The 11,899-nt window shown below is 43.1% G+C and overlaps 1 protein-coding gene across 5 annotated transcripts in view; it reads right to left on the minus strand.

The window, feature by feature from the left end:
* Window positions 1-11,851, minus strand: part of OGFOD3 (2-oxoglutarate and iron dependent oxygenase domain containing 3) — a 49,769-nt gene extending 37,918 nt beyond the window's left edge. For all 5 annotated transcript variants that reach the window (XR_010886097.1, XM_067308512.1, XM_067308510.1 and 2 more), the window contains exons 1-4: window positions 11,760-11,851; window positions 11,191-11,408; window positions 5,131-5,206; window positions 4,068-4,110 (exon numbers count right to left, since the gene is read on the minus strand). Coding sequence is in view for 4 of the 5 variants with exons in the window: in XM_067308512.1 (XP_067164613.1) it covers window positions 4,068-4,110; window positions 5,131-5,206; window positions 11,191-11,408; window positions 11,760-11,851 (429 nt within the window). In the remaining variant the exon portion in view is untranslated. The remainder of the gene's footprint in view (window positions 1-4,067; window positions 4,111-5,130; window positions 5,207-11,190; window positions 11,409-11,759) is intronic.
* Between the last annotated feature and the right edge of the window lie 48 nt (window positions 11,852-11,899).

Here is an 11,899-nt window from a genome sequence, read left to right on the forward strand (position 1 = left end):
AAGCATCAGTAAAATATTCTCGTTTCATCAATCTCTGGGTCTGTGCAATAACCTAAGTGACGGATGGAGCAAGTAAAACTGCTGCCTCCTAGCTGCAAAAACATGCTTATGATCGTGGCAAGGTGGTTTATAAAGGGAAGTAGCAGGACACATCTGAAAAGATAGATTTAACTAAAAAAATAATAATAAAAAAAATTGTCTCTCAAGTACTTCCAGCATGCTTTCTAAACAGATGCATTTCTTCTTGCTTCCTCAAGCTGCAGATGCTCACAGGTCTGTGGGGAATCCAAAATGATCAACTGGATCAAGAAAGACTCTCCCCAAGAACTGTGGATACTCCCAGCTGAGAAGGTAATGGCTACAGTACAAAGCCTGCAAAGGCAGATGAAAAGGAATAAAAAGGAGATCTGAAGGAGAAAGAATACTCCTCAGGGCTCTTTCAGACAGGGGAGAACAACTCAATGCCAGAGGCAGACAGGGACTTGATTACACCTGAGCACAGAGCTTCTATTTGTTTAATGGCCATCCTGGAAAGAAACTGAAATGCATTTCTGTTGGCCTCTGCCATTTCAGAACATGAAACACTTCCAGCACCGTTTCCTACACTCGGAAGAACACCTTGGTGGAAGCCTATGTCAACACGGTTACTTCAACTTCAGTGTCTGATCGAAGTCCACCAGTCTGTAGTCCAGGTAAGTGGTCCCAGGTTGAAAGCTCTACAAAGTTTATCTAAAGATGGCAGGAACACTGCAAACACATACACCCATGCACTTTTTTCCAAGAAATTCCAAGAAAACTACCCCAATATCCTGGTTTACAGGACTTCTACAGATAGGAAATTGGACTTCCTTTAGAAGAACAAAGTACAAATGTATGTGCTTTCAGACCTTGAATATTGCTCATCTCACACTCTCCACCCTCCCACCGGTGAAAGGATTCAAAAAGGACATGCAAGTAACCAGCACTTCCTAGCAGATGGCAAAAAGCGTCACCTTCCCCATCTTACAAAGCACCATAGGTCCTTGCTTTGATCCTCACCAGAAGGGACTGCAAACTATTAACTATATATTCACTGCTACAACAATTCTACCTTGTTCCTCCACTCCTTAAAAAGTTTAAGATTTTGAAAGAAAACAGCAGACACAAGCTGCCCGGAAGAGAAAATGCAAAACTCATTTCCACTTTTCTATAGAGAAGCTGGTAGAGCTCAAAACCTTCCCCACTCCTCCAGCGCCCACACTCCTACGCTCAAGCTGAGAAAAGGGAAGAGCAATGGAGGCTCTACATTACCACCTGTTCCTGTGCAACATCAGCCTTAACAGTCATGTTCGAGTTCTCAAAACAATGCCATCTTTAAATAGCTTTCTCTACTTGATTCTTGAGCACAGAAGGACAACAGTTAATGTTCTTCTTAAGGTCATGCCTCTTTTAAAAGTTACACTGATTACTTATGAGACACAAATGTAACTAATCTAATTTATACATCATCCAGTTTTCAGGAAATGCAGGTAATTACTGTAGAAACTAAATGCAATATTTGGCTACGGTGCCTGGTGCAAGTTTACACTGGATACAGATTAGACATAACCAGTTCCTCTCAAGCTGTCTAGTATAAGTCTAATCACACCAACACCCACTTGTGAGAGAAAGTAGTAAAGCGAGAGATGCACTGCAAAGTATGAAGGGGCAGCTACTTACAAATGATATTAAGAGGCTAAACATGAAGGATGGAAACTATGTGGCCTGTAGTAGAAGTATATGATAGGACAAATATTATGCAGAGGCTTTATCCTCTCCCTAGAAAATGCAGAACTGATAGCACTTTGAGGACTTCAGGGTCTGGTTGGGAGGGCTGAAGGCAGAGCAAGGAGTGATACTGCCTGCAGAAATGCTGTTCTACACATGAGCCTGTGTGTCCACATCAGAAGCCCTTGTTTGGGATACACATGCTGTTTGCTTCTCTCAGTGACCAAGATATTTAATTTTCCCTGCAAAAGAGAGGTCCAGGTAGCTACTCCTACCAATCTTGCCGCAACGCAGGAAACAAAGGAGAGCTGACTGGCTGCACCAACAGGTTTCTCTTCTGGTTCTTCTAAAAAAATGCCAGTAGATTTGATAATAAATGAGTCGAGTTTCATTTACACTAGAGAGAAGTTATGACGACAGCACCTATCAAGACGTGAATGAATGAGTCATGACTGAAAGGGTAACACAAGCAGGAGTAGCATGCAAGAAAATATTAGGTAGGGAAGAAAGGGGAAGATCATTATTGTTATAAAGAAGAAAAAAAGAGGCCGAGGCAAACAGCCTCAGAATAACTAATGCAAATGACATTCTGTGAATGAGAGAAAGAACAAAGTGCAAAACTATTTTACAGCTGCAGAGACCACATCCATCAATATTTGACAAAGTCTGGGAGCCAAGATAGCAATATCAGGAGTTGATTCACTCCATGACACGGAGAATATACAAACATACGCATCAGAGAACAAAGAGAAAGAGGCAGAACAGAGAGAAAAAAAGCATAAAAGAAAACAAGGAAAGAGACTATGTCCAAAAGCTTCTCCTAAACATGACACCCAAGAAACACTGGTCAGCTCTTGTTTTAGCATCTTTCGGTGCTTATCCACTACTTTGGATAAAGCCTCAATGCAGCACCACACAACTGTTGTCTTGCACCTTTCCCTGTGGAGTAACAGCATACAGTAACTTTCTCACATTTGCACATTATGAGAAACATGAGAAGATTTGGATCACAGCACAGACCCGAGGACATCAGATTTCTTAACAGAACTTTATTTTATTGCAAAGATAGAATCTTCTTTTCCCGAGTTTCTTTCTCCTTTAAAAATCCACGCAGTGATGCTTCCAAGATGATTTAGATGATGGATTTATATTTGTCAGATAATCTTGCTTGTTGTCCAAGTAACCCAGCTCGAGAGCCCTGCCCATCTCTGTGCATTGCGCAGCGTTCACCTCCCTCATCACTCCTCCCAGCTTTCCCTGCCTCTGCTTCCCCAGTTCCCTGACCCTCAACTGGACACTAACTCTCAATCCTCTGTGGTCCAAGTCCATCCATAAAGCTGTCTCTGTGCTATACACTGCTGTTTTAACCCCTCTTTATGGAAGTCTAATGAAAATCACATGTAGGTTCCAAAAGAACAGGAAGACAGAAAACGATCTTGACAGCACTCTTGTCAGGAGTTAAGCAGTAGATCTAAAAAGGCTGAGTAATCCAGTCAAAATGGCAAATTTTTCAACCACAAAATTGAAAAAATCCAAGGGATCCTGACTGAGTTGAATAGAGATCATTAAATCTTTTAAAGATATTGTTTCAGATTGGCAACACTGCATAAGTTGCTCGGATAACATTTTTCACACACTTCTCTCAGCAATTATAAGTATGATAGCATCTTATTTTTTCAGTGAAACTGCTTTCCCTTCTTCTTCTAATATATGCCCCAATTCAGCAGAAGCCTGAAGCAGTGCTTATATTTACAAATACTCCAGAAACAGTTTCTGTTCATTCACAATAAAAACCTGCGAACAAAGACAGGGGGAAGAGAAATTGCTAAAGGAGAAATGGCTTTGTTTTTATTTTTAAAGAATGCTATTCAAAGTTCTACTTGAGACATTACATTATACTTCTTGCCACTGTACAAAACCAATCTTTAAGTGACAGTTGTGGTCCACTGTGATTTACCTTCTCAAAAAGAAGCAATCAAACCTGTGCAGTTCTGCTGTAGTAACCGATTCCAGAGGCAGAAGACAAAACCATGCACCATATCAGACAGTTCAACAGAGGCACTGGAAATACTAACTTAACTGAATAATACAGAATGTGTCAACTGTATTGTAAATGTCATTAATTTTACCACTAGCAGAGGTAATTGATGGGGGAAAGGAAACTTCCCAAATTCCAATTTTCCAATGAACTTTTCCCAAATCTGAATATAAGGAAAAATTCTCCATCTCAGCTCCTCTCCCCTCTAGCCCCAAAATGCATTTATAATCTCAAAGTTTGCCTTACAGTAGAAGGATGTAAAAAGTAACAGGACACTGCTCACCCCTCCATCAGATCCTCCCAAGGACAGTCCCCTCTCTGCTATTCTGCAGGCAAAACAATAACCTCAGGTGAGAACTGATTTGTTTTTAATGTCATTATTTACAACATACAGATCTTCAGTAAATATTAGTTGATGCATCACATATAAGCTAATTGAGTGGAAAGGAGAAGCTGCCATTTATTTGAAACCCTTTAAATCATGCAGCCTGTTATGAAAATAAAGCATCTACATTGCAGAACATTTCTGAGCTTGTAGTCCTTTTTCACAAATCCCAAAAACACCTCCCCAAAAAGTTGGTTTTCAAATAGATCCTGATCAAATAAGATAAAACACACACACACAAAAAGAATCAGATTTTGATTTTAAAGGGCATAACACAGAGATGCTGTATCAAAAATAAGAGGCCAGAATTTGAAATGGCCAAAGTACCAGCCTGACTAGTCAACAAAGCACTACACTAGCTGCACATCAGCTTAGGGACTGGGAGCATGATGACTGTTATAGTGATATTTTCCACTTACATGACTGTCACGTGCAAACAGCACTCAGACACCGATCACTTCCCTAACTGCGTAATTCGACAATGTCTCCTACTATTTGATTAAAACCCACCACTTCGTATTCATAAAGGATGTCACACGGTCAGCACCAGCTCACGACTATCCAGAAAGAGACGAGGCTAAAAGAAGGGTTTTGGTGTTTTCTTGTTTTTAAATACCATGTGGAACAGAGGGTCAAGTGAAAAATCCTTAAAAACCTATTTAATTCAGAGAATACTATCTTCCTTTTGGACATGAATTACTCTCTACAGCCCCCATGCCCCACACTGAACTAGGCAGATTCTGTACAAAAGAGAAAAGCCTCAATGAAAGCAAAAATGTAAAATGGCTTTAGAAAACAAGGTCAATGCTTTAGCCTGTTTAACCCCTCCCCCTCAGTACTTCAGCTAATGAGCTCTGTGCCACAGGCACACCTTAAACACTGGCACACCATCAGCATGGGCCTGCTTCCTCTATAATTCAAACTAAAATCCTTCTAAAAAGAAAAAGAAAAGAAAGATTACCTACGGATTCTTTCGGCTTCCTCCCTGGTGATTACTGAATCGGTTACACCTCTTCCACACTTTCTAGGAGTGCACCCTGCATCACAAAAAGGAAAAGAAAAAGAAACAAGATAATCTTTCAAAAGAGGTTCAGAACAAGTCTCAATTAATATTTTCCTACTCCCCTTTCAGATTCACAACATTCAGAAGGGATATTGCCAGTCTCGGAATATTTTAGATCATTCAAACTAAAAGAATGTTACATCTCCATTTCGATGGTTTTTGCACCTCGATCATTAGAGAAGGAGACAAGCTAGGCAATGGCACTGTTGCTTCTGCCCAGGCTTAAGTCCCTCAGGCTCATCGAAGCTATAGCACCTTCCCTGCTACGGCTGGTTTGGCAGAGTCCTCTAGTACAGGAGCAGCACTGCCAGCCTACACCCACCTGAATTACACCAACTAAGCTGACAAAAGTTATTTTCTGTCAAAATGGCTAAGTTCATAACGCACTTCGACACAGTAGAGATAATGTAAAAGGAATGAATCTCAAACCGAATATACTGGAGAAGTACAAACAATATACTGGAGATACGGCTCTCTGTCATGCATGACCCAGAGCTTCCGACCTTTAGGTTAAGCAAAATGCAGAGCAATGCTGTGCCTTTAAAAATAAACTGTTTTTCCTGTTGACCTGAAAATAATTCCTGGAATCATTTAATTTTCTTAAAAAAAAGTCTGCTAAAAATTTGTTGCTCAAGTTTGTTACAATAATCCCAATAGAGGATTAAAATTGACTTACTGATGTCAGTTTGCAAGTCAACTGCTTAGAGCTGTTCAGTAAGGCTATAATAGAGACACATATATATATCTCTATATGGCTATAAAGATATAGACACACATATATCCAGGGATTTTCCCCTTCTTGCCAAGTGCAGCAGTAAAAACAAAAATTCCTGATTATATAACTATTCTCTGGAAAGAAGACGATCTTGGGTGATTTGATCTTACATACTCTTTTTTTCAGCCTTCAGACAGGCAGGGCAAGAACACAAGAGAGCTCAGACCTCGGCAGTGCCATATGGATCCTTCCATCTTGGGCTGACAGTTCAAATACAGCCAGGATCTCTAGCAACTGAAACCACTTAATATCACGTATCTATATACAAGGGGTTTTCAATTACAGCCCACATAGGCATTCAAATCATAGACAAAGATCCAACACACAGCACTCTGGTATAACATACAACAAAAACAAACAAACAAAAAGTTCTGTCCCTAAACCAAAGAATCTCAACAGGAAAAAACATTTTTTTTTGAACTGTCCTGGAGAGAAAACTAGCTGCAGAAGACAAGAGACATTTGGATGCAGACAACAAGGGACATGCCACTGCAGCAGCAGCATGCCACATAAGAGATCCAGATTCAGGATCTGGAGAGCACCTTGCCCTGCAGTTGATCACAGTAGAAGTTACACAAAAATCTGGAAAAGGAGCAAATTATAGCTTTCTCTTTCAAAATCATTGTAACTAACTTGTGAAATGATCACCTATTCCTTTTGTTCCCACCTGTCTTTAAGAGTCATCCTGGCACTGGGCAAAGACACAAGCAAAAGGAAAGAAAAGAAGATAAAAAAAAAAAAAGGAGAAATACCAAGAATCAAGTGACATTTGTAATGATTTTGGTCCAGAGAAGCATGGCCATTGCCCAGCAAAGCACCAAGTTGTATTACAATTAATGCTGTTCTCTATAATTTGTACTGTATCTGCGTCACTGATTCAATCTGCCACTAATGCTCTGACGGCTGAAAAACTCTTGGGCTAACAGGAGAGAGAGAGAACGCCTTGCACACAGGAGTGAAGTCACTGCTTGACAGAAGAAAAATGTTAGAAATGGATAAGAGTTCAAGCCATGAAGAAGATATTATAAATAACAAGGGTTCCTCCATAGATATATGGTCTTTGTATAGTACCAATATGCCTTAGCTTACACTGCTATTTCATGTATTAACACACAAGGAACTTAATTCAACTTGTGTTTCTGTAGACAAACATAAATCATTCAGTTTATTAACAAAGATTCCTGTAGGCAAGTGCTGAGAACCACTGTATTTGCCCACTGGAAGTCACTGGAAAAGCAACGGTAACATAAGAAAATAGTGAATTAGAATTCCAGAACGATGTTCCTACCATACTGTCGGGATAATAAAAGCAGCGTAAAAAAAACATGCAGAAGAGTCAGAAGAGAGCTAATGGCATTCTGTATGTGGTGTCTACACAAATATATCTTGAAAGGCAGCTTTTTATACAAGATGTTGCATAAAAGTGACTTGGCCAAAAGCACACAGCTTGGACATGTATCCAAAAAAAAAAAAAAAAAAAAAAACCCTTCTAAAGTCTATTTCTGAGAAATCCAACATTTAATATTAAAAGCTTATGGAAAAAAGCCAGCAGTAAGAGTTCCAGATAAAGAGTATACGAAAGTTTTTATGGAATTAGAAGTCCAGAGCAGCCCTTAGGCAATAACAACAGCAAAGATCAATTTTGAGCCACCAGTGACCTTGGGATGTGGCATTTGGCACTGTGCTGGGGAAAATCCATGTATAGATGTAAAGCGATAGAAACATTTGGATTAATGTGTGTTCTGACATCTGCCAATACACTTACTGCTGCTGAACTGAGCTCCTCTCGGAGAATTATTTGCTCATCAGGACACAATATAAGGGGCAAAGCACTCCTGAAAAATCAATCGATTCACCCATGCAAGCCAAAAGTATCAGTCTGCTCTGATCAAAAGCAACTAATTAAAACAATGACCACAAAGTGGCAGAAAGAGGAATCTGTCGCAGCGTGAGTGCTTTGTACGAATTCACACTCTATCTTAGCGGACGTGCTCTGGCTACATCTCTAGGTGTGCTGCAGAGCTACTCAGCTTTGGGTCTGAGCGCTATATTTTTTCTGACAAGGCAAGAGGTGTATACCAAAACACGCAACAACACAAGCACTCCCCACAGCCACCCTTCCTATTCAGCACACAGAGGACAGAATGTAACAACAGGGCATGGGTCCAAGTGCCCAGACCTCAGCTTTGTCTCCTACTTAAAGAGGTGCTTGCTCAAGCACCACACATTGCAGGGACTGGGATGACTCTCCCCCATCATGATGCTCAACAGCAGCAGTCTAGGTGCTGGACCTTTTCCTCCACTGCTCATACACTTCTCTGCATTCCACATCCATTGGTCTGGTCTCTGGAAAAGCATTTTAAAGTTGCCTCCTGGGCAGCGATCGTGGATGCTTTGTACCCTGACACAGAAAATGTCAGCATACACAAGAGACTATGGAGAAGTTTCATCAGACAAGCTAGAAGCCACAGTAGTTTTAAGGAGTAAACCATGTCTCAGGACAGCCAGAAATAGCTGAGATTTGGCTGCAGGATTTAGAATGCAGACCAGACTCTGTTCACAGAACACCATATCTTCTTCTGCAAATATGCTAAGCTAAGCGCTTGGCCTCTGACAAATAATGCCTTACATTTCTGTATGAGATGTCTACTGGCAGGCACTGCTATTAAAATATGCCACTGCTGTGTGACATCAACTACCGTATCCACTGAAGCAAACTAGAAGCTCAGTTGGACTAGTTCAGTTTGAGTCAGGGACAAGTGCATAAATATAAAGCTCATCTTAACTGTGAGAACCTTGCAGTTGAGCATCAGACCCCAAGCAGTGATGGAAATGTGCCACCTTCTGAAACAGATACAGCAGCTGTGGCTATCAAGCCAGAGTAAAGATAGAAAATGAAAAGCTGTTCAGTGATAGACAGCGATTTCCAACAAAGTGACCAGAGCTCCAGAGATGAATCCAGTTTGGCAGAGAACTGTAATCCACTTTTTACTGCCTCACAAAGTTATCAGCAACCCACACGTGGAGCAAGGAGCATGGCAGTCACAGGACAGGGAGGAAAGCTTAGCCAGCTCACCACCACCCTCTTGCGGACACGGAGCAAAAGACAAGAAAAAAAACCCTGCAAAGTTCATTATCACAGTATGGATTCAATTCACTGCTAAACAGAACAGATGTTCACACATATCTAATATCATAGATCTCTTTCTGAAAGCACAACGCAGGGGAACACATGTAAAAACATCTGCTAAAAAGCAAAATCAAGCATGTAAGATATTTGGAGAAGGAACAGGCAAGCAGAATTAGAGAGTGTGGATACAAACTTGTACAAGATGACTCCACTTTGTGTCTCCATCACATTCTTGGGTTTGGAGCCAGTCACGTCAATCATTCTCACATGAAGCTAAGGCAGGTCGCACTTCACCCTGAAGCTAGCATTTGCAGAACGTGCTCCCCATCACATTACAAGACTAGAGAATGTGCTCATTCCTCCTCCCAAGCAGAGGTGTACTTGAACTTCTTTGCTTCCTCTTGATGAAAAGACTAGCTGATGGAGTTACCAAGACCAAAAGCAAGTTAAATCCCAGCCTGGAAAATTCCTCTAACAAACCAGAGGAGGGGAAAAAAAAGCTTAAGTTTTTGTGTTTTTTTTTTTTCTTTTGGAAAGCCAAAACCCCAATAGCAGAACGTAGGTAGTTTCAGCCCTAGTTCAGTCATAACTACCAAACCTGCAGCAACAATCGCTGCACAAATTTCTCTGGCCTGTGGAACTGCAGAAGTAAAACCAGTTTCTCCTCATGGTAACTATGAAAAGTTACAACAGAACATGTGTTTTCCTGGGTTCAGAGTTAAAAAGTCTCCAGACTAAGAAAGCTCTCTTGCTGGTAGCTTTCAGACAGCAGTTTAGTTGTCCTCAATAACATTTAGGATGAATCCTCCAAAATCCTATCAAACACCTCATCCAGAGCAAATGTTACAATAGCAGCACTGAGAAAAACTATCTGACCACAGACTATGCATCACCTCTCCTGATATGTTACAAACCAACAGCACCCAGCACAGCCGCCTGAAGGAGGAAGGGAAAATTACCTCCACATCTTTGGAACACCACATCCAGACTGCAGTTTGATGAACACTTCCTACCAGAATTAGCCTTGAAAGAAAGTCGTTCTTCACCCGCACGCAGTAACTTGCTCCAGCCTCCATACTACCACCAGATTTGTGTCAGTAAGTGTTTTGGCAGCCACATAATGAACCAGATCAGAGAACTGATTTGGCTGAAAACTAACCCAAAAAAGAAAAAAAAAATTCAGATGGAATAATTCACCAATCGAGTTGAATGCACAGCTAGATAGACAGGCAGACTGGCAGAAACAAAGAATTTGCTGCTTTCTGGCTGCAGTACCAGCTTAAAGTGTTCATCAAGACGCACTTCGCAAGTCTAAGGAAAAAAAAAAAAAAATCAGCATAGCTCATCCTCAGCAGAACACAAGTTAGACTCTCATTGCTCATTACTGCAGAAGGAAATCTTTTGCCTCTCTAGAAAATACAACACCAAGACTCCAAAGAAAAAAAATGCCAAGGGAGACAAATACCTATTTGACAGAAAACACCATCAGCTGGAAGATGCAAAGATGGAAGAGAGAAGCTTATTGCAGGCAGCATCAAAAGCTGTTTTCACAACCAGTGACAACATTAACAGGAAAACAGACTTTTTTTTTTTTAAAACTAAAACCACACACATCTCAAAACATGTACTGGAAGCTGGCATTTGTGCAATTACCACATGCTGGCAGCACAGACAATATCCTAAATTAGTTCCACTCCATACTTCATATGGTTTTTACAGGTAACAAACTCCTCCACAAGTCCATTACAGGAATCAGCAGAATATGAAAAGAAGAGAGAAACAGATTTAGCGAAAGGTTTATTTCACACTGCCTAAACAAAGCAGCTTCAGAAGAGAATTACAGAGGAATGATAGAAAAACCTCTCTCAGAAACAACAGCTTCTGGGCTGCCCCAAGACACGTGAAGATGTGGGGATTTAGCTAATGTGCACAGCAGCCAGGCGTTTGCTAGAAGCGTAAGAGTTCTGCAGGACAGACTTGGCTCGACAGTTAGACAGCAGTCAGCCTGCTATGGTCCTCCACACACTGCTCCATCCAAATCGTACCCAAATACCTTCGTATCTTTTGTGGCTGTCGTAGTCCTCAGAGCAGGGCACCTCGACGAACCTGTCCTGCAGGTGCTCCCGGTGCCGAGCCAGCACCTCCGTGACGCCCTCCTCGGCGCTCAGGTAGCTCCAGCCCAGGAGGCCGCCGAGGACCGCGGAGAAGAGGAGGAAGGCCGGCGTCAGCCACCGCCACCGCGGCTCCTGCGGGGCTCTGCTCCTCCTGCCGCTGAGGACAGAGCGCGGCACAGCGCCGCGTTAGGGGCCCGCGCCGAGCCTCGCCCACGCGGCGCCCACCCGCTCGGGCCGCCGGGCCCCGCGCCCCGGGGAGGCGGCCCCGCGCAGCCCTCGCTCCAAGGGCGCGTGTATCGGCGCGCGCACAGCTCCTTCCCCCCTTCTTAAGCCCGGAGGTTACGGGTCCGGCCCTGCCCGTCGCCGCCGCTGCCACAGGCACCGGCGGCCGCTCCCCAGGGCCGGGCCGGGCCTCCGACCCCGCCAGCAGCAGCTAGGAACAGCCGCTAGCCGCAGCTCCCCCTTGCCCCGGCGGCCCCTGCCCGCCCTCGCACAGCCGCGCCGGTACCTGCCGGGGCGGCGGCGGTCCCCGCGGTCCGCCCCGGCCGCCGCCCCGCCGCTCTCGGGGCCGCGCGGCGCCGCTCGCCGCTGCGGAGCCATCGCGCTGCCGTCGCAGAGCGACGCTCTCGGCCAACCGCGCGCAGCCTG

The sequence above is a fragment of the Apteryx mantelli genome, chromosome 19, assembly GCF_036417845.1.
Source record: "Apteryx mantelli isolate bAptMan1 chromosome 19, bAptMan1.hap1, whole genome shotgun sequence".
NCBI classification, from domain to species: Eukaryota; Metazoa; Chordata; class Aves; order Apterygiformes; family Apterygidae; genus Apteryx; species Apteryx mantelli.